The following is a 20,649-nucleotide window of genomic DNA, read 5'->3' on the forward strand; positions in this document are numbered from 1 at the left end:
ACACGCACAGAGCATATTTGAAATCGCGGAATTCCTATCGGCCGCAAGGTGAAAAAAATGTAAATATACAGTCTAACGAGTCTTCTTACGTCCGTGACACCTTATTTGTGAAGCGACGAGTCCAGTGACAATCTGAATGTGTTCGTACAGATACAATGCTCAAGCTTTTACTAATTTTCATATTAATTAACGTGAGATGTCAGGCGCATTTGCGGAGGGAGTACACGCTGAACACCGCGCTCGAGCAGACGACCAGTTTGTTTGAGAAATTGAGATCCGATTACGGTATAAACTTTTTGGCAAACTGTAGCGGTGAATGTGTATTATTTGTATATCACGTTTGGAAATATTCTTTTCAGCATCCGAGAGCCCCAGCAGCGATGTATTGGATAAAATTAACGGAGAGGTTGCGGAGCATGTTAGAAATGTATCGGAAGGGATTCTTAATCGTAGGAAAAGAGCATTATCAGAGGATTTCAACAAAGGTGTGTATTCGTTACTAGTGACGGATTTAAGGAAAAAGGCCCAGGTGGCAAACGGTCTGAGGGACCCATTTTTCGGGGAAATGAAGAGGTAGTTTAATAAAAACGGGTTCAGTGTAGTAATAGATACAGAAAGAATATATAGTTTGGATAAAATCGTATTTTTTTATGGATGGGGCCCAGGCGGCAAACCGCTCATCGGCCGCCCTGTTAAATCCGCCACTGTTCGGTTACGTGTATTATAGTTTTAGTGCCAGTTATGAGTCCAGCAGCTCGGTAGATTTTCCTTCCATTCCAAACAGTTCTTTGAACGCATGCTGCAGCTTGCGCTCGGTTAAATATTTCAGTAATTGACCCATATCGTTGTGTTTCTCGGAGGTAGGAAAGGATATTTCATGGAAGTCGTTAAATTTACGGGCGCTATCGATGTCTTTACAATCTTCCTCCTTTTCCAATAAACGTATCAGTATCCTGTGCCAATTCATAGATTTGATCTAAAATTTAAAGAATGCAAAGGAGTATTCAATCTTCTCTTGTAAATATCTATGAAGAAATATTACTTTTTGCCAACAATAATCGCAGTCTTCGGAAACGCCTTCCATGCAAACGACACCCGGCTTCCCTGCCAAGCAGAAGCCGGTGATCGAATTATCTTTCGCCAAAGCGGCTATGTTTCTTCTTTTCAATTTTCCGTATATATGATGACTGTATATCCAATATCTAGCGAAAGTTGTGCATCGTTCTTGTTCCTTGCTTTCATTATCAACCTCCTTCCCCTGATTCGTATTAGACGCTGAAATATAATCCTCGCCGTTATCTTGCAACCACGATATTAACATGTAAACGCAAGATTCGCCGTCCTCCTGGCGTCCAACGACGTCGTTCAGTGCTTGGTTCAGAAGCAGCTGTTGAGTTCGATGGAGCAACGAACTCCTCGCGTAAACCTCCGGCTTCTCCTTCGGATAGTTGGACGGCAAACTAACCAGCAGTTCGATCGTTCCCTATAGAAGATATTAGACTTGCAATTGCCTCCTCGCCTCTCGTTAAACATATAACAGTTTCGAATCTTACACCGTTCATCGGAAGCTCGAGCGAATACTCCAATCGCTGTGGACGCTCTTGCGCAGGGTTCTTAATAAAGTCATTAATGTCAGCCAGCACTCCATGGTCTGCGATAACTAATTCTTGCGGATAAACTGACTGCAAAGCTTCCAACTCGCAGATCTGTGCTGCCAGATTCTCAGTTACTACCTCAGGCATAGACATACTGTGTCGTAGCTCGTTTCAAACATCTGGAGGCGCAAATCAAGATACATTTGCAATGCGGACCATGGAAATGATGGATAACGTTGAGGTTATCAAAGTATCAACTGATACGATTCCATCTAAGGTTAAGTTGAGGTTAGGTTCGGGTTTTGGAATACATTACGATTCCATTTAAGGTTAGGTCTGGGTTTTAGAATACATTACGGCTCCATTTAAGGTTAGGCTCGGGTTTTAGAATACATTACGACTCCATTTAAGGTTCGGGTTTCAGAATACCTTACGACTCCATTTTGGCGTTATCAATGCACGTGGGCCTTATCACGCGCACGTGCACTTTGACAGTTCATATCGATGAGTCGATCTTTCGATAGATCGATATATATATATTGAAATTTGAATTATCCCGCGCGAATTTAAAGTATATTCTTATTTATATTTTTCAGGTATTGATATACTGAAAGGATTCCAAGACTTCAGTCAACTGAATTTCAGTGATGCGAAGGACGTGGAATTCTTTTCTCTTCAAAGTGGCCACTCATCGACTTGGTTCGCTGTAATTTTGGACCCCTCCAAAATATCTCTGTACCAGATAAATGTGCGTTATAGATCTATTATTGATTAATTTTAAGCAATACTATCTTCAGTTCTTCGTATTCATTCCAGGACGATGCTTTCTCTCTCGTCACCACTTACCCTCTGACCAGTGGCACGCAAGTAACTGTGAACAGCTGCTCCTACGGAGCGCTTCTGATAATTCAGAATCAAGATGGTTCGATCCTCGTCCTGCGCTTCACTAGAGCTAACGAGAGCTATTACCTGTATCCGATCCAGGACTTCGAGTCCAACGACATGACTCATCTAACAATCTGGCACGGAATGAATCAGCTGTACTTGGGCGTCGCTTCGCGTTCAAACATTTTAATCTACATTTGGTTCGGCGATTACTTCGATCTGGCGCAAGTCATAAATCACGGCGCCGATAGACTAATCCCTTTCTACAGCAAGGGGTTCATGTACCTTGCCGCGACAGGACCCGCCACCCTGATTTTTAAGTATTACTTACAGTACGATAAATTTGTGGTAAAACAGAAATTGCCGTTGAGTCGAGACGTCTCGTCTTTTCCAATAACGGAGGGTCACTTCAGCGAGCATTTCTTGTGCCTCTCTACGGAGTCTGTCGTGGTTGTGTATAAAGAGATCCGCGATCGCTTCGTACCATTCCAACGAATCTCTGCGAGATCTACGGTGCCAATGATCTCGAAGAAAGCCATTCTGCTTTTATCTTTACGCAATGATACCATGTTGAGTTATCAATACGATGGCTGGAGGTTTGTGGAATTGAATGTAAAATTGTCAGGAGTTCGTCAGTTTCGTCAGGTTGCATTGCAAGGGAAGGAATTGCTGCTGGTGAGATACAAAAACAATGCGTGGTCCTTGAAGCAACCGCTGTGGACCACGAAACGATCCTACAAGGATCTGCAAGAAGAAATCAGAGTGTGGAATATTGACGCTATGAAAGCAGCTCAAAGGACAGTAAAAGAAATCCCAGATGCGGAGGAACCGATTAGAATTCTGAGAGGCCACATCGACCAGCTTTTCGTACGCAATGTAAGACTTCCTGCTTTCAGCGAGATAAATTACAGTGGGTGCCCTCACTACACCTCCCGATGTCTTTGCAGGTAAACGAGCACAACTCAGAAGCGTTGAGGAACGTGTCGAATCAGTATAGAAGACTAGTCTCGAAGCTCCAAGAACAGAAAGCTATTCTAAGCAACAAACTGCATTCCGGCAATCTCACTCTCACTTCTTTCCACGCGAAGAAGATTCGAGTTAATTGTAAACCGAAATGCAAAGTCAGTCGCCTAAATGTTAAAGGAAATCCCAGTCTGCTATCGAAGCTGAAAAAGAAGAGCGACCAGAATCAAAACTTGACTTTCAAAGCTGCGAGCATTAACGAACTGAAGAACTGGAAGTGTCCACTTGTTAGTCTTCCGATAGAAGACATTATTGTTGGCGAGTCTATCAATGGAATATCATTAGACGATTTGCAGAGGAATGTCCTGAAAGTGATTGGCAATCAAGAGGTTTCAGGTGGAGATTTTGCCTGCAGTTAATTGTTATTTATTAAAGCATAGAAATGATCTACGTAAAGAATATTTTGTTACAGGAGAACACAGTTTCACCCGCTTGAATGTGACGAATGCTTTCGTCCCACTGGATATTGCTTCGAACATGACGAAGCAAGAAGTACACGCCAGAGAAATAAGAGCGAAGGAATTGATTTTAACAGACGGTGGATCTTTATTGCCATTGAATGGCTCTCCCACAACTATCACTGGTTCGCTGATAGCGTCCAAAGTAAAAGTGAAGAGCAGCATTTTCTTGCAAGGATCATTGTCAGGCAGTTGGAGAAACTCTTTGCTACCTTTAACGATAATTCCGGAACCTCTGACTCTGAATGGCGATGTTGTCTTAGAAGAGGCTACGATTGAGAATTTAAGATCCGAAGAATTGATCGCCAGTAAGGCAGGATCGGTCAAAGATATTTTATCGAATGCGATATCTTTACGCGGCAATGTGCCGGTGTCTTTAACGCTTTCGAGCGAGAGAATGGTAAGCGGTGGATAATCTTTTATTTACCGATTAGATGATACGAGGAAATTTTCATTTAGAAATGGAGCAACGTTACTCTACGTGGCCCTCAAACTTGGATCACTGCTAATTCTCAGAACGAGGTTGCTATATCAGGGAGGAAACATTTTCTACGCAACGTAGAGATAACAAAGTCTTCCTACGAGAATTTAAACCTTCCAGGGTATGTTCGCTTCTGATATTCACCGCGAGACCTTGCATTATAATCTTAGAATACCTTTTTATTTAAAGGATTGAGACAGCACTATGCGGTACCACTGTAATCGCACCAGAAATCAAGACCACCACTCTGGCGGTGGACAATATTACAGTGAACAGATTGAATAGCACGCAAGCTTTTGGAAATCTGGGCGCTAATGATTCAGCGCTTCTGTTCAAGCCCCTCAACGTGTCCACGGATCGTTTCTACCTTAATGTCACTGCGAAAAATATATCTGCGGAACACGTGGACAATGTAGATCTACCAGGTAAAATTGAGTTCTGGGTTCTTTATTTTTTCTTAGTACTGAAATTCGTATTTCAATCGTTTTTGATTTTACGCAGAACTGATAAGGCTTGCGAATTCGTGGACCAAGCCTAACATTCTCAAAGCTTCGATCAAGGCGACAGATTTGGTAATCGGTACTCTTCGATTGCCTGCTCAGTTTCGCATAGAGTTGCCTAAAGTAGTAGGAAATATAATAACCGAGCAAAACCTTCGTGCAGGCAGCATTAATGGAATTAACGTTGCTGACTTCCTGGCCAACGCCATCAAACTTGAAGATATGATATCGCTAGGGAACATAACATTTGGTAAATCGATACTTCATTGCTAAATAATTAGTGGTCTCTTGTATTTTTCTTATCGTTCTCTTTCCATTTACAGGCAATGGTTTACAAGCGAGGCATGTCCACGCTTCTCAGCTCCCACTGAATTTCTCGAAGCAAGGAGGAGACAATAATCTGCATAGGAAAAGAATCTCCGGGGAACTAAAAGCGAACGCAATAAGTTTACCATATTCCTTCGCATTCGCAGAGAACGAAGCTCCACCGAACATTGTCGTTAAAGGTTCCGCGACATTTTCAAGCGAACCAACTGTGCGAAAAGCGAACAGAGTTGATTTGGCAGAGCTGTTTCCAAAGATCTGGATGTCAACAAATGCTACACATTTCTATGGGAAGAATCTACACTTCGCAAATGTATCAGTAGAAGGGAATGTTACTTTGAACGTAAGCAAAATAACAGTGCGTCGAATTTTTGGTAGAATATCTACGATAAGACGTGCAACACTTTGTTTCAGAACCGTCCTAGTACCTTGGACCTTGATACATGGAGGAATATCTCAGCACGTGTTTTGAGCAGAACAAAGCCTCAGAGAATAGTAGCTTATGCCACTTTGAGCAGCGTCGAAACGCCTTTTATCACTGGCTCCAACAATTCAACTATACAATCGTCAGTTTCAGACTTTAACGATGTGTTTGAGAATGCCTTACTAAGGGATAAAGACCAAAAAGTGAGAGGGAAGTGGTCGTTCAGTAAATTGAAGGTCTTAGGTAATGATTCTCCAGTTGCGATTAATTCCGCTTAATTATCACTCGCCAAACATGTAAATCGTTCCTTATTACTCTAGGCAAACTGCACGCACAGAGGAAGATTAACGATATGGACCTTAAAACTGACGTCCTGAGACACGATTCAGAGGAAACTGTTGTAACTGGGAAGAAGACGGTGGAGATCTTGACCGCGGAAAACCTGAATGGTTTGCATTTCAATCAGTGGGCTCGGAATGCTTTAACGGAGAAGGATAAGCCGATAATTATCAAAGGGCGAAAGAGATTCAACACCGTCAGCGTTAACAACATGAAGTACTCGATCGATTAGAGTTAATATTCCCTTGTACATTTATTTAGACAGTAACTAATATTTATTTCAGCGTATCTGGCACCGTGATGGGCCACAAAATAGAAGAAGCACTGTTAAAGTCCACGAACCAAATGATCTCCGGCCAGAAAGAGATCCAAGGACCTATCAACGCATCGGCACTTGTTATCGACGGCTTGGTGAACGATGTAAACTTGACGAACTTAATGAGTCAGCAGGTACGGAAAGAGAAGCCCTTACAGCGACTGAAAGCACCGATCGAGTTCCAAAGCGCTTTAAAAATCGCTGGGAACCTCACGATTAATGGTTCTTACGGAGGAGCAGAATTAAAGGACTTCTACAGGAGTTACTTAAACGTAGAGCCTGTCGCCGAGAAGATGAGAAATTATTCGAGAGCAGGTGAAACGATTGGTGCAGCGCTACGAAGTAAGTTAATTGATATTAATTAAACTATACTCCGCTTCGAAGATCTGCAAACTTTGGCGTCCCGTTACAGGCCAGGCAGTCTACATAAACAAATTGGAAGTCGTAAGCGACACGAACGCTACTTTTAACAGAAACGTAACACTGGAAACGGGACGATGTAGAGTCGAGAACTCTTCCAAGCTTTGTGCCAGTGAAAATGTGGTGAACATCATTCTCAAATCGGATAGAAGCGACTTTATATTATTAAAATCTATTTCGCTGGGCGAAGATGAATTCATTGTATGGATCAAGTTCGATTCTGTTTCCATCCACTTGTACAACAGCGTAGAGAAGCATCTTTCCCATTTGAAAGGTTTGCTGTCCTGTTTCTTTCGGAAGGCTCTTCTAAAACTATCCAACTGACTCGATAATAATTTCCAGATCTACACATTCCGAAGATACTAGACGCGTTCGTGGAGTCCCTGTCGCAGTCGCTGTGGATCGTCCTGCGATTGACTTCTCAAACGCTGGTGCTGCATTATCAACAGTGGGGAGACTTCCAAGAGTATGCTTTACCTGCCACGGAAGTGTTCGCAGTGAGCCGAGCCCCGAACGAGCAGCTTTTGTTATTGCTATCGGACGGCGTTTGGAGCCTCGAAGGCCTCGCCAGTCCTCAACATATCATTGATATCCCTCTGGAAAAAAATGTAGAGGCCTTTAGCAACGGGCTCGATTATTACCTGAAATGCACATCGGGAAGTAACTCGACCTTAATGAAGGCGCGATACGCGGGCAACTGAGCGCTTTGTTAACTCGTTTACAGTAACTTTAATTTATTATTATTCTAAGTTCGTTGGGCGCATTATTGTTAAGATTTCCTCGAATAATATACAATGCGTAGCATGGGATGTGGTGAATTGGGATTCTCTGAAAGTATGGAAGCATGACGATCCTTACGACAACTAGATTCGGCGTCGGGTGATTTCTTAGACATTTGGTATATTTTTGAAGGCTGCTCCGGCCGCGACGGAGGACAAGGCCACCTGCAAGGTGGAAACAACTGGTGTGCAATCGGATGCGTTTGTCTGAAGAGTAATATCTGAGCGAACCGATTCACAAACCCTAGCAGCTCTCTTGATGACGGTGAGGTCTTCTGATTGCTTCGCTCTGCTCGTGTTTGGGTCTGCCGCCCTCTTCTCTTGCACTCTGAACAGCTTCTGCGAAACAGAAATTCCCACCGTATGAGCGATGAAATCTTTCCCTCTATTTATTCTTTACGTAGCCAGCTTGAATCCTCACAGGATCTTTCCCAGAGAATTTCTCCTCCATCTTCCTTCTCTCCTCTATCGCGTTGTTGAGCGCGGTTTGCTCCGCGATCGAGAGCACCAGAAGTCTGGGATCCATAGCTATCCATTCGCTTTTAATGATCTGCTCCAGCTTCCACCGCTTCGGTGGGTCAGGATCCAGGAGCTTAGACACCAGTCTCTTCACGTTCTCGCTCAGAGACCCTGCTACCTTGCTGCGGAACTTCCACTTGCGATTCGTCTGTTGCTCGTACAGTCGCTTGATATCTGTGTCGTCGAAGGGCATCGCTTTGTTCAGCAGGATGTACAGGATAACACCCAGCGACCAGATGTCGGCGACCTTCGGATTGTAAGGGGAGCCACGGAGGATCTCTGGCGCGGCGTACGACAGGGAGCCGCAGTAAGTGTCGCTCAAGACACGCTTCCCTCGATTGTCAATCACGAAACGCGCGAACCCGAAGTCTGCTAACTTTACGTTGAAGTTCGCCGTGAGGAGAACATTCTCGCATTTCATGTCGCGATGAGCGATTTCCATTTCATGCAGGTATTGGAGACCTGTGTAATTTAAGAGGAGGAGAAAGAGAACACACCTTCGGGAGTAACTTTTTTCATTTCCGATTTAAATTCACACGCTGAGAGAGGTTACCAAGCGCCAGCTGTCGAACCCATACGCGAGCCTGGCCCTCCGCGACTGCACCGTTCTTCAGGACGAACTCGAGGAGGTCACCGCTCTCCGCGAAACGCATGAATATGAAGTATTTGGTTCGCCTTTGGAATATACTGTGGACGTGCACCACGTGGGGGTGGTTCAGCTTCACCAGGATGTCCAGTTCACGAGGGAGGAACTTTCGCACGAAGTCCCTCGGCGCCCTCGCGGTGTCGATCACCTTGCACGCCAACGTGTTGTTCTTGTCAGGTTCGGTTTCCGGCTTGTATTCCGCCAGATACACCTAAATTAATTTAATTATCAATTGCATTGTAATATTTAATTAATAATCGTAATTAGAAAATTAAAAAACGAAACTGGGGGACAGGAGTTTCGAACCCCGGCCCATGGGGGTGGTAGACGAACACTTAACGAGCTCACCCAACAAACGCTCCTGCATTTAAATATTATTTTCTTAATCATCTTGGTTTTCATATACTCCAGAGTTTAATTAATGAAAATTATTGTTATTATTACTATAAATACTATTGCATTATACTAAAATAGCATAAACACCACCACTTCCCAGAGTTGAAGCAGAAGCGTAATTATCGATCACCTTCGCGTAAGATCCTTCGCCCAGCTTTCTCAGAAACTTGTAACCGCGCGCGAATAGAACGGCCTCCTCGGATTGGGACTGATTCAAATCCGACATGAGACTTGGCGATCCTCAGGTGGCATCCTAGCGGTTCTCTGACCATAATTCACGAATAATTGCGCCGCCTTCTCCAGCCACGTTCTTCCCTGGGAAAAGGAAAACTAGCCCGTTAAGGGAGGCAAGCGATCTCGAAATTTGAAAAAGGAACTCCGGTTACTAGGGCGCGTTTCCCTACTCCATATCGCGCATCACTTTCACGCAAGAATTATTTCTCATCCACAGGAATTTCGTTTTTTAAACAGCGAGTCTAGCGCACTGTCATTTCTGAATGTTTCTCAAGGTGTATCCCAATCGTCGGCCGCACTTTTCGTTCAAAATCGTCGTCGAAGTGAAATGGAGTTCTGGCAACGAGGATATCTGTGTTTTTACTTAACCATTTTGACGAATTAATGCCTCGCTCGCAATGGAGCGTGACAGGAGAACTCATGGCCTCCTTTGCGGGCCAGAACTTTTTTTGGTAAAATAAAATAGAACAGCCCTTACCAGCTACATATAAATCGCTCGTGATTTTCATTAAGGTAGGGTTTCCTATACGCGACTGGACGCAACGTCAAGAATTTCAAAGTCGATTTTCTCGAAAATTAAGCGCGATATTAAAAAAAGTTACTCTTTCTTTTCTACTTATAACAAGCAAATCACGGGCGATTTGGGCGTAAGTGGGGTTCACTCATAATCAAACGAGGTACATCGTTTCTAATCGGCGACTAAATTGCTCCTTAATCACCTTGCAAATAATGCGCAGTACTCTTTAAAAGCAAACAGAACAAAACCATATTTAAATATTGGCGGTTGAAATACAAATTCAAAAACCGGATGTGACGCGCATCGAGATCCGCCGAGTCGATTCTCGAACCGGCGCGTCGAAGGTCGATTGGCCTTTCTTCCGTGACCGTGCTCAGAAGAAAGAAGTAACGTAAGTACGCTGCGGCTGATTTCCTAAATTCTTTATAAAAATCTCAACTGCCTTCATTTCCGTGTCACTTTTTTAACCACGAAGGATATCGATCTTATTTAAGCATTGTATGAAGAAATAATTGTTATTATACGATTAACATAAATCCTGTGATCGATAATGCCACGTGCCTGAAGGTTACTTTAGCATCGTCATTGTTGTCCGACAAATACTAAACATCGGAGTGCTAATACAAACTTCAGATCGCAATTACTCCCGATCCCGAACAGAAACTTTCCTCGGCGACTGTGAAATAATTCTCCGTAACTTTACAGAATGGCGGACGCTGCTCCAGCCGCACGTGGAGGCTTTCGTGGAGGGTTCGGCTCTCGTGGAGGCGGCGACCGTGGCGGGCCAAGAGGCAGAGGCCGCGGAGGCCGAAGGAGGGGCCGCGGCCGTGGGCGCGGCAAGGAGGACAGCAAGGAGTGGATCCCGGTGACGAAGCTGGGTCGCCTTGTCCGAGACGGGAAGATCGAGTCTCTGGAGCACATCTACCTCTTCTCGTTGCCTATCAAAGAGTACGAGATTATCGACAAGTTCCTCGGAACGGAGCTGAAGGACGAGGTCCTGAAGATTATGCCTGTACAGAAGCAGACCAGGGCCGGTCAGCGTACACGCTTCAAGGTGAACTAATACAGGAGATCTGAAATCCTTTGATTCCTATGCGTTCGATTCTTTAACCGTCCACTTTAACTTCGCAGGCTTTCGTGGCGATTGGTGACTACAAGGGTCACATCGGCCTGGGTGTGAAGTGCTCCAAGGAAGTAGCCACTGCCATCCGTGGCGCCATCATCTTGGCCAAGCTCTCGGTCGTGCCCGTACGTCGTGGCTACTGGGGAAACAAGATCGGCGATCCTCACACCGTCCCCTGCAAAGTCACCGGCAAGTGTGGCTCCGTCCAAGTGCGCCTGATTCCAGCGCCGAGAGGTACGGGCATCGTCTCCGCGCCCGTGCCCAAGAAGCTGCTGCAGATGGCTGGCATCGAGGACTGCTACACGTCGGCCAGAGGCTCGACGTGCACGCTTGGTAACTTCGCCAAGGCTACGTACGCAGCCATCGCCAAAACTTACGCGTACCTGACGCCGGATCTCTGGCACGATCAGGCGCTGAGGAAGGCGCCGTACCAAGAGTTCGCGGACTACTTGTCCAAGAACCACAGAGTCATGGGTGGGCAGAGACCTGCCGAGGTTGTTTAAACAATAAAAACCTCCATGCAAGCTCTACGGAAATGCGTTCATTCGTCTTCCCCTCGTTTTTCCATTTGAGTTTCCCTGGAATAGAGATCGGAGCTAGTTCTGTGCTACCATTAGCTGTAGTTTCTTTGTTAAATACTTCGAACCCGAACGGATCCGTAAGCGAACTTTCCGAAGTTATTATTAAGATACTTAATAAGCTTAGGCGCCCAGGCTTTATCAGATATAAAAGTACGAATGTCAAAGCTTAGTTTTAAGAATAAAAGTATTTCCACTTGAGTCTACTATAATAATATTTTTAGGTGAATAAGGCATTGCTGAATTTTTAAATTGTTGGTCCGTGGAAAATTTGAAATTATTTTAATTTTGTTCTATTCTGCCGGGAATCCACCGAGAAGTTAAGCTATGCTACGTTTTAAAAATATTAGCTTCAATACATTCTTATGGAACCGTTTCCACCAAAAGCTAAGCTAAAATATAGCTTAGCTTATCTTCTCGCGTTGGACTCCTGCCACCAGGAGTAACAGAGCGAGCATGACCCGAGGAGGTGGCACAAAAATAATCATCTCCATCCTCGTCGCACTTTCTCTTTCAGGCTACGGAGATCTTCACCGCTTCCTGTGATCCTGTTAACTTTAGGAGTTTTACCGACTCGAAAGACGTGGAGCCAAGCCGTATTACACGACACTTGAACGCAAATGATAATTGAGATGAATGTTACCGCTTTTAGAAACTTAAGGGGAGGTTCCCATCTAAAAATCGATTTTTATTTTTTATTTCATTTTTTCGAAGATTCAACCGTTTAAGAATATGTGTTGTGTAGAAAAGTTTTGATGACAATTGGATTTCAATTAATTATTGAGGTAGTGTTTTTTATGCAGGAAAGTATTAGAACCCATTTTACTTTCAATATTATATCTAGCTATCATTGAGACAGCAAAGTAGGGTAACAGAAAAATTATATACTGTCCACAGACGTATCCTTGGAGCTTTTGAACTGATCATAAGCACTATTGAAAGTGTCCAAAGTGTGATCACAGATCTTCTCAAACTCCTGTAAACCCTTTCTCAGTATATCAACCGCTTTCCCTTTGTTCGTTTGAATCCTCAAGTAAATATTTCCCTCAGCCGGGTGGTTGACGAAGCAAGCGCAGAATTGTACATCGGGGCTGTCGAATAAATAGAAAAAGCCTAATATTACTATCATGGCTTAAGGGGGTAGGTTACCCTCAAAATTTTCGAAAATTGTTTTTTTTACGATGTTTGCGTATTCCGCTAGCTAAATCTTTTCTACGTATGTTAAGCACAATCGGGCCCCGAAATTCCGAAAACTGAAGGAATTACAGTAAAAAATGTACGACCCTGCACACGAGATCGAATAACGATGTTCAACTTTAAACGCGATTTCCCAGAAACTACGTTTGCCAAAACGGGGAACACAAAATCTCGAAAACCGCTTCAACGATTTGAATTAAAATTTACAGGGAGCTGCAGGAAACTATTCCCCTCCATGTATTGGGAACACATTTTCAATATTAATTCTTAAAAAAAAGATAAAAAATATTTTTCCTACAAAAGAAGGATAAAATCAGTACACGTTACATTTATATTTGTAACTTTTTTTCCTATAAATATATTTAAAATTTTCTTTTGGCGCATTAAAGTCAACGAAAAGACGCTTAAAAATTAAAACAAAAATTGTCTCTGTATTCATTTATCACTTCGGAGTATGCATTTGAAGGGCCTGATTTTGGGCTGTTGAAGGTAACCATCCCCTTAAATAAACCACTAACATTACAATTCCAGTCAATGCAACCTACTTCTGAGATATTACAGCCACTAAAGCGTTTCCCAAGGTGTAGCCTTCGCCCATGAACACAAAAGTCTTGTTCTTGTCCGATGATTGCTCTCCGGCCACCTAAATACACATTAAACTTTAGATTCTCTGGTATTTTAAATGAAAACTCTCCAACGTACCTCTGCAAGTCGACCCATTTCCCTTAATTTATTATTTATCCTAGTAACAACTTCCCACAGAGCTGTGCAAATACTTCTTTATTCATAACACTGCCATGTGATCGCGGAATGCGAAGATCACTTGGCAATTCAAGCTATAAAAACAGATTAATCAAATGTTAAACACATTCAGATGTACTTGACGATAGATTTAATTTCTGTTTTATGAATTCTGAATTACGAAAATTATGATAATATAAAAATGACACTTTACATGACTGCTTACGGACTATTTACGTTGCTATTAGCAGAACCTAACCTCACATAACCTACCGCTCCAGTATCAAACCTAAACTAACCTACCGCGCGGGAATCTAACCTAACCTACCGCGACAGTATCAAACCTTACCTTACGTCGAAATCAACATTGCTCAAATGCTCACTGAATTGCAGATTGAGTGTACAAAGTGTATGAAACATTAACTTAGAATCTTGTTAACCGTGGCAAGGGAGTAGCTCAATCATTCAAATAGATCGAGTGAATATTGCACCTATCAATTGAAGGCTGTGATATTGAATTGTATTTTATTTAACCTCCTACTTCGAAAGAAAGTTTACATCTTTCAAAGCCGCATAACTTTTTCAGAATTGGTCCAAGCGACTTGAGTTTTTTTGAGAAGCTAGAAAGATCGAAATTCCCGAAATCAGCGATTTCCGACCTTACTCTGCGATTTTTAAGCGTTTGTAGCTCAGAGCAACGTTAACCGATTTTGATGAAATTTTCAGCATGTATACAACTCAAATCTACAAACGGGATTTTCGAATTTTCATTACAGGCTCAGAAAAAGAAGTTAAAAAAACGACCTTTACTATTTTTTTTGCTATTCCGACCAACTGCAATTTTTTTCAAAACAACGAAATACATCACTAGCAAACTGATCCTTCTAGCTTCTAAAAAAGACTCAAGTCGTTTGGACCAATTCTAAAAAAGTTACGCGATTTTAAAGGATGTGAAGTTTCTTTCGCCCGTCACTGTATATGCATAAAATATGTTACACTTTACAGAGGTCATACACAGCTAGAAGTGAAATAAAGGCGAAGATGTCAATGCGAAAGTTATTGGCTAACTTATCCCTAACATTACGGCCACAGACAGTTATCGGAAGATGCTTCGCCTCGAAACCCACGCTGGAGATAGTTGAGACCGCTCAAGAGGAGCCAGTGTTTGTGGAGGAAGACAGCGAAGAGATGGAGCTTAAGAGAAACAAATCGAGGCTCACCGCGGGGCACAGGAATATCTTACACGGTCGTAGGCCTTACGACAAACCCACGGATTGGTTCCACCACACGGTGAAATACAAGAGACGAACATTGGGTAAATATGGTATCGAGGCCCTGGGAGTGCCCGCTGGATTGGCGTGGCCTACTCCGGATGAGGTAGAAGACATGAAGGAGTACGAGAGAGTGGCGTTTCCGTTGACTCTTCAAGAGAGGTGGCGGAAGATCAAGGAGAAGCATATAGAGGAGGAAAAAGCTCTGATAGCTAGGTACATCGAAGCACGAGAGACTTTATTATCATATTTACGTGTATATACATTTGCAGGCAAAACGAAGTAGCTGCCAAGATGGACAAGATGGAGGATTTGATAGCTTCCGTGGAAGCGAAGGTTGCTAAAAAGGCCGCGGAGGCGGAAGAGGCCCGGCAGAAGAAGGAGCGTCGGTTACTGGAGATCAGGCACCAATTAGGTGTCGCGGGTCACGTGACCACTGACAAGATAAAAGAGATGATGGCTAAGCTGGAGAAGGAGGACAAGAAGAAGAGGAAAGAAGCTAAGAAGCAGCGGATGATCGAGAGGGAACAGGGACTGTTACGGACGAATATGTCCATAGAAGCAGACGCCGATGCAGCGGAGAAGGGAGCTGGAGAAAGCGAGGAGGGGTCGCCAGCGATCGAGGAACCTAAGAAATAAAAAGCTTGGATTTAAAATAAGCTCTGTATCATTAATACGAAATGGAAATAATAAATAGAACTTAGAAAGAGTACTTAAATAGATGAGTGACGTATATACACCTCCATAGTAAATATTATATTTTCTTGCTAATACAAAAAACGTTACATGTTACTCTGCAAAGGCTAGAAGAAACTATGCTAATGTGTAGTGTTTAATGACTCGATAAGACACATATCCAGGCACAATTCGGACAATGGTACGCCAGCGTCTTTGGGTTCGCAAGCTCCCGAGAGGACCTCGGAGGAACCCGTCTCGCGAGCGTTCGCCAGTCTCTGTATAAATATCGCGGGGCAGCATTAGGGGAAAGGAAATCAGCTCTCGACCGTCGAGCATGTGTCGGACTTTCGATCGGCCAGGATCTCCTGAGACTCGTTCCCTTCAGTGGCACTGTGGACGTCACGATCGCCGGTGCTTCCGACCTGATCGCAGTCTTGAATACTTTGTACGTGCAGCTCATCGATGACGATCAAACGCAGCTTGTTCCTCTCCGTGTGTCAGGCGGACTGGATTTGCGAGGGTGATGATAGTTCGTAGAACTGGAAGCTTAGCTCCTCCCCGAAGAGATTCTCCGGCGTTATGATTTCCGGCTCCACCATGTTCAAGCCTAAAGTTGTCGGGTTTAGGTCTGTGACTAGATAACCGTCGCTTATGAGGCCGCACTCCTCCGCCAGCACCTCCTTCGACACTGGATTCAGAAAGTCTACGGAGATTAATAGTTTTTTTAGATTGTGCATGCTTGCGCGCTAGTTAAGGGTGGTTTGCGCCTTGCTGGGCCGAAAAATAGATAATTCTTTTTGAATTTTTTCTACAAAAACGGTTCGACAAATTAATTTCAGGTTTGGCAGGCTGTTTTATTATTTAATTTGTCGAACCGTTTTTGTAGAAAAAATTCACAAAGAATTACCTATTTTTCGGCCCAACAAGGCGCAAACCACCCTTAAACAGTCGCCTTACCGCTCTCTTTTACAGGGAAGTGGAGTTCCTGCACCTGCTGGCCGGTCTGAGTCGAATCGTGCTCGCTGTTGGACATCATCATGGGTACCAAATACTGTACCTCTACTTCCTTCTTAATGCCACTGAGGATTTGCTCGGCGCAGTGCTCCAGTGTCACCGAGTTCACGATACTCTCTGCTTCCTCCTCCGAAGACTGCTGTGTGATGCTGGCAGTCGCTGCCTCCACTTCGTCTATAGGGTTCATTTGACTAGAAGCAGATAATAATTGAGTAAAGGCAACAGGGAGGAATCGTCTCCACGCGACAGGTACCTAATGCTCCTGCTCGGAATCTCAGTCTCCAGAGCGCTCCTGGTGATTTGTTTTACAGAGGAGCTAGCGGTAGAGGTGTTAATGATCTGCCGAGGCCTGCATTCTAGAGATCTATTTGCGATTGCCCACAAGTGTCCAGCTCCGTGAGGTGCTTTCGACCCCTTTCGAAAGTGAGGGTTTATCGAGAGATTGTGCCGCACAGAATTCTTCCAACGATCGTCGTTGCTTTTGTAGTAGGGGAAGTGTTCCCTAAAAACGTGGGATTGTTGGTGAGAGATCACACGTGTAAGTAAGAAAGGGATTCTAAAGTATTCTAAAAGCAACAATTTGCGAGGAGATGCTCAGGGTGCCCCAAGGGTGTAATGACAAACGATTAAAACTTTCTGTCGTTTGCCCAGTCCCTAAACTACCCTGCACCCCCTAAGAGAACAATTTTCTTCACCTGCTCGCGGCGACGTCACGGCGTGTTACACACCCCCCCTAATTAATTCCCTGCTTTCGATAGGAAACAAAGGACCCAGGGCGAAGCGCCCTGAGCGCGTGCCACCGTGTTAAATGGCACCTTTATTCGCTTCGGTGACCGCAATGATTGCAGAGAAAAATTCACTCGGCGGGTGAATACATTTCCTCCGGATAATTCTAAGTGAAAATTAGTGTTCAACTGTGGTTTGGAATGGGCGTTCCAAGCACCCCAATTCCTAGCTCGTTGTTTTTATTTTATTAAAACTTAAACGAAGCTTTAGAATAATAATATCCAGAGAGAAAGGATTCTCAGGATATCTCTGAATGCTGAGAAGCATTTGATCGAATTATATGCAGCCTGCTGATCCTAATCTCAGGGGGAGACGATGTAATTCAAGGTTTAAGACGCAGGAACATGTATATCTAGCGTTTCAGCGAATGTAGGAAACGTTTCCACGAATTCACGAGAGCGTGGCCCCGCATCGATGCGGGGTGGCTCGTGGGGGAGGGTCAGGAAGGTTCTTAGATGGTACCCCTTGGCACCGCTGCCCTCGCAACGCGGTACCACCTGGTACCGGCTCTCCTCATCGTTGCAACCCTCCCAGCACACGAATGCGCACAATTTACTGGCTCTCCGCTTTCACCTGTTCGATCGTCGGCTCATGAGAAGCAATATAGATAATCGAGCCCCTGAACTCCTTCCCCACTGATTCCCTACACTAAATAATTCTCTTTCCCTTTGCAAGTATCCTATCACGTGTACATGAAAAACGTTCAATGACGAATGCGTTCGTAATTGAAATATGAGAATGATTCCCATAGATTTGTAGCGATGATAAGCAATAGCTTACTGTTCAAATAATAACTGTTTAGTGCAGTGCATTAATATTGCGAATAATTATGTAGAATTAAGGGGCCCAATTTTTTTTTAAAGAAAAGCGTGCAGCTCTGAATTCAAGCAGTTGCAGATTACCAGAAACGCGACTTACGAGATCCATTGGTAAATAGCGGACACGGTGAGCTCGCCCCTTTCCCGGAGAGCGTGCTCAATGAGCTCCGTGTAGGTGAATGGCGGCTTCTTGGGCCCGCTGCACCGAGGAGACGCGAAGTTCCTGTTGTCAATGCTCGCGTAAGTCTGGCCCGTTTCCTGGTGCGAGCTACTCTCGCTGTAACTCCTCCTGAGGTCGCTCACGTAGGTGGAACTGTATGGGCGGCCGTTTACTCTCGTCTTGCTCCCTAAACAGGAAACAACTAATCAGATCTATTATTCCCTCAGGTAAACTCTGTTGGCCTTGCGAGTGCAAGTTCTTTGGGAGATCCGTCGCGAGCTCTGCAACTTTCAAGAACCCCTGATTCAGCGTAGTTTCATTCAGCTGCGCACCGTTATGATTGTCCTTGGACGAAAGTACAGTGGATCTATCATCGGCAGCCTCGATGAAGGGGTCCAGTTTGAAGTCCAGTAGCCAAGAGAGGTTCCCGGTCTCCTGGTCGTCGTACTGCTGCTGCTGGCTGCTCAGAGGTGGGCCGGGCCTGGTTTGCTGGAATCCTGAGGGAGGGACAGCGACTACAGGCTCCCAGTAGTTGGAGTCGATCTGGTAGCTGGTCTCCTCGACCTGGACGTCCTGGACAACCTGCTCCTGTCGATGCTCAGAGGATGAGGAGGACGTGGACGGCGACGCTGCGATATCGACGACGCTCTGCTGGGTGTCGAGCTCGGAGACGGTTGTCCAGGTGCAGTTGGTGCCATCGACGAGGAGGACCTCCAGTCTAGCCATCGGGCACTCCTCCGTGGCTTCCTGGGCTGACAGAGGGGAGAACAGCGCAGCACTGTCGCCGATTACTTGACCAGAGCTGACCAGCTCCATCGAGGTCTCCAGCTCCTGGAACTGGTACCGCTTGCGGCTGTTCTGCACCTCCTCGCAGAAGTTCTCGATGTCCAGGTCATCGAAGATGCGCTTCTTCGTGATGGACTGGCTGGTTGACACCTGGTGATTCGGGACACCACCGGTGCCTGACGAGGGACCTATCATGCTGTTGAGAAATCCCCTTGAGTGGCTTTTATCGAGGAGCAATAAACAAGCGTAGCCTTGAGAATGCTTAGCTTGGCTAAAAGAATATAACACTATGTGGCAATGGAACACCGGGAAATACAAATTTGAAAGTGTAATAAAATTCTCGAGGAATATAGTCGAACGATAAAAAGAGCTGCGAAGTCGACTCTCCCGAAGAACCATGGAAAATTTATCTGCCCTGCTGAAAATTGTCGAAGTTCAAATTGCCTTCGATTATCGAGTCGCTTTTTCAAGAATTTATCGATCCTCCTCGCGACCGATTGAAATCGATTATCATGCACGCAAGCTTCGCAAACCACCGATGATTAACAATGCCAATAATAAAAATAGCGATAGCACAATAATCAAGCGGTTACGATTATCGCTACAGTTGGATAGTAGCTATGTTGTAAGTATTGATACTGTCTGCTCGCCTCGGTATTTTCTTCTAATTTCGACGAGCCCGATTACTCCGCGATCGTCGCGGTGGAAAGGATCGTGGTGAACTGAGTGTCGGTTTCCATCACGAGGCCCTGCTGTCAGGGGCTAGATAACCGTCCGATAGTTCCAAGTGTCTCATCGATACTCGAAAAAACAATTCCCTGGTGGATTGTTCACGGAAAGTGACTTGAGGACGATAGAGGACGTTGACCGCTTTGGAGCACGGTTCAAAGCTGTTTCATCGCGCGCCGATTGCTTTCACGTACGATCGAACGAACTTCCTCCGCTTTGCGAACGGTATCACCTTGCGACAAGACGTTTTCGGGATATCTACACGGATCAACTTCGGACCGCGACTGCCGACTGTTTCGTATTTCAACTGTTACGCGGTGGTGTGCGCGCGCACCCACTGCTCGCCGCCGCGCCGCGGGGGGGTGGGGGAGGGGCGCGCGCCCAGGTGCGTGCACACTTGAGGCGGGACCTGGGCGGATTTTATTCGGCATTGGCATTGTCGGTTTGATAGAAGAGCGGTAAATATGAAAGATTATTATCCGTTTTTCCGTGAAAAGATGTTGATTTTTTACAGGCGAGGAATTGTTGGGGGCCTCAAAATATTTCCTGTCTCCGGGCTCCTTTATAGAGAACACATTACATTATTTGTGTATCAGGTAGACTCTACTAGAGTTTCTTACTCTCAGTAACAAAGAAATATGTAAAACGATTTTACTAAAAATGCACTAAAAAATAATTATTTTCTTGTACTACAATGTCGATGGTGCTTTCTCACTTTAAATAAAATCGTAGCGCGGGATATTTCATAACAGAATATGAATCAATTTAATACAGCACCCCGATTTTGTAGTACAAGAAAATAATTAATTTTAGTTTTTATATTTAGTAAAATCGTTTAACACGATGTTTTTTTTTATATTTTTTTATTTTCTAGATTTTAGTGTTTGTGGAGATTTTATTTTTTTTAGTGTT

The 20,649-nt window shown here is 44.5% G+C and overlaps 7 protein-coding genes across 10 annotated transcripts; 3 read left to right on the plus strand and 4 right to left on the minus strand.

The window, feature by feature from the left end:
• Positions 1-67: 67 nt before the first annotated feature.
• LOC143376839 (uncharacterized) lies at positions 68-7,519 on the plus strand. 2 transcript variants are annotated; one of them, XM_076827573.1, is made up of 15 exons: positions 68-285; positions 360-485; positions 2,192-2,343; positions 2,412-3,356; positions 3,428-3,839; positions 3,916-4,361; positions 4,421-4,563; positions 4,632-4,867; positions 4,944-5,192; positions 5,266-5,609; positions 5,681-5,928; positions 6,006-6,245; positions 6,314-6,687; positions 6,758-7,039; positions 7,108-7,519. In XM_076827573.1, exons 1-15 carry the CDS (start codon positions 156-158, stop codon positions 7,464-7,466), a joined length of 4,686 nt encoding a protein of 1,561 aa, XP_076683688.1. In that variant the 5' UTR covers positions 68-155; the 3' UTR covers positions 7,467-7,519. The 2 variants fall into 2 exon arrangements, with proteins under 2 accessions (XP_076683688.1, XP_076683687.1); XM_076827572.1 differs by having other exon boundaries at positions 69-285; positions 5,681-5,933; positions 6,011-6,245.
• Positions 681-1,768, minus strand: LOC143376846 (RWD domain-containing protein 2A). Its single transcript, XM_076827588.1, has 3 exons — positions 1,554-1,768; positions 1,043-1,483; positions 681-976 (listed from the first exon to the last, which is right to left on the minus strand). The coding sequence occupies exons 1-3, from the start codon at positions 1,746-1,748 to the stop codon at positions 740-742; spliced, it is 873 nt and encodes a 290-aa protein (XP_076683703.1). The 5' UTR covers positions 1,749-1,768; the 3' UTR covers positions 681-739.
• Positions 7,520-7,583: 64 nt separating the features above from the next.
• LOC143376845 (testis-specific serine/threonine-protein kinase 6) lies at positions 7,584-9,592 on the minus strand. Its single transcript, XM_076827587.1, has 4 exons — positions 9,236-9,592; positions 8,617-8,920; positions 7,966-8,525; positions 7,584-7,883 (listed from the first exon to the last, which is right to left on the minus strand). Exons 1-4 carry the CDS (start codon positions 9,329-9,331, stop codon positions 7,653-7,655), a joined length of 1,191 nt encoding a protein of 396 aa, XP_076683702.1. The 5' UTR covers positions 9,332-9,592; the 3' UTR covers positions 7,584-7,652.
• Positions 9,593-10,090: 498 nt separating this feature from the next.
• Rps2 (ribosomal protein S2) lies at positions 10,091-11,509 on the plus strand. The gene is made up of 3 exons (XM_076827589.1): positions 10,091-10,247; positions 10,562-10,910; positions 10,988-11,509. The coding sequence occupies exons 2-3, from the start codon at positions 10,563-10,565 to the stop codon at positions 11,480-11,482; spliced, it is 843 nt and encodes a 280-aa protein (XP_076683704.1). The 5' UTR covers positions 10,091-10,247; position 10,562; the 3' UTR covers positions 11,483-11,509.
• A 767-nt stretch (positions 11,510-12,276) lies between these two features.
• L(2)37cg (RNA polymerases I and III subunit AC2 l(2)37Cg) lies at positions 12,277-13,800 on the minus strand. 3 transcript variants are annotated; one of them, XM_076827614.1, is made up of 4 exons: positions 13,710-13,800; positions 13,457-13,590; positions 13,300-13,397; positions 12,277-12,648 (listed from the first exon to the last, which is right to left on the minus strand). In XM_076827614.1, the coding sequence occupies exons 2-4, from the start codon at positions 13,472-13,474 to the stop codon at positions 12,438-12,440; spliced, it is 327 nt and encodes a 108-aa protein (XP_076683729.1). In that variant the 5' UTR covers positions 13,475-13,590; positions 13,710-13,800; the 3' UTR covers positions 12,277-12,437. The 3 variants fall into 3 exon arrangements, with proteins under 3 accessions (XP_076683729.1, XP_076683730.1, XP_076683731.1); XM_076827615.1 differs by having other exon boundaries at positions 13,722-13,784; XM_076827616.1 differs by having other exon boundaries at positions 13,755-13,776.
• Positions 13,801-13,846: 46 nt separating this feature from the next.
• Crif (growth arrest and DNA damage-inducible proteins-interacting protein CRIF) lies at positions 13,847-15,476 on the plus strand. Its single transcript, XM_076827608.1, has 3 exons — positions 13,847-13,904; positions 14,501-14,982; positions 15,039-15,476. Exons 2-3 carry the CDS (start codon positions 14,537-14,539, stop codon positions 15,403-15,405), a joined length of 813 nt encoding a protein of 270 aa, XP_076683723.1. The 5' UTR covers positions 13,847-13,904; positions 14,501-14,536; the 3' UTR covers positions 15,406-15,476.
• A 164-nt stretch (positions 15,477-15,640) lies between these two features.
• Positions 15,641-19,203, minus strand: LOC143376851 (uncharacterized). Its single transcript, XM_076827596.1, has 5 exons — positions 18,555-19,203; positions 18,163-18,409; positions 16,712-16,960; positions 16,402-16,649; positions 15,641-16,147 (listed from the first exon to the last, which is right to left on the minus strand). The coding sequence occupies exons 1-5, from the start codon at positions 19,201-19,203 to the stop codon at positions 15,942-15,944; spliced, it is 1,599 nt and encodes a 532-aa protein (XP_076683711.1). The 3' UTR covers positions 15,641-15,941.
• Positions 19,204-20,649: the final 1,446 nt, after the last annotated feature.

This window comes from Andrena cerasifolii, chromosome 15 (genome assembly GCF_050908995.1).
Source record: "Andrena cerasifolii isolate SP2316 chromosome 15, iyAndCera1_principal, whole genome shotgun sequence".
Classification (NCBI taxonomy): Eukaryota; Metazoa; Arthropoda; class Insecta; order Hymenoptera; family Andrenidae; genus Andrena; species Andrena cerasifolii.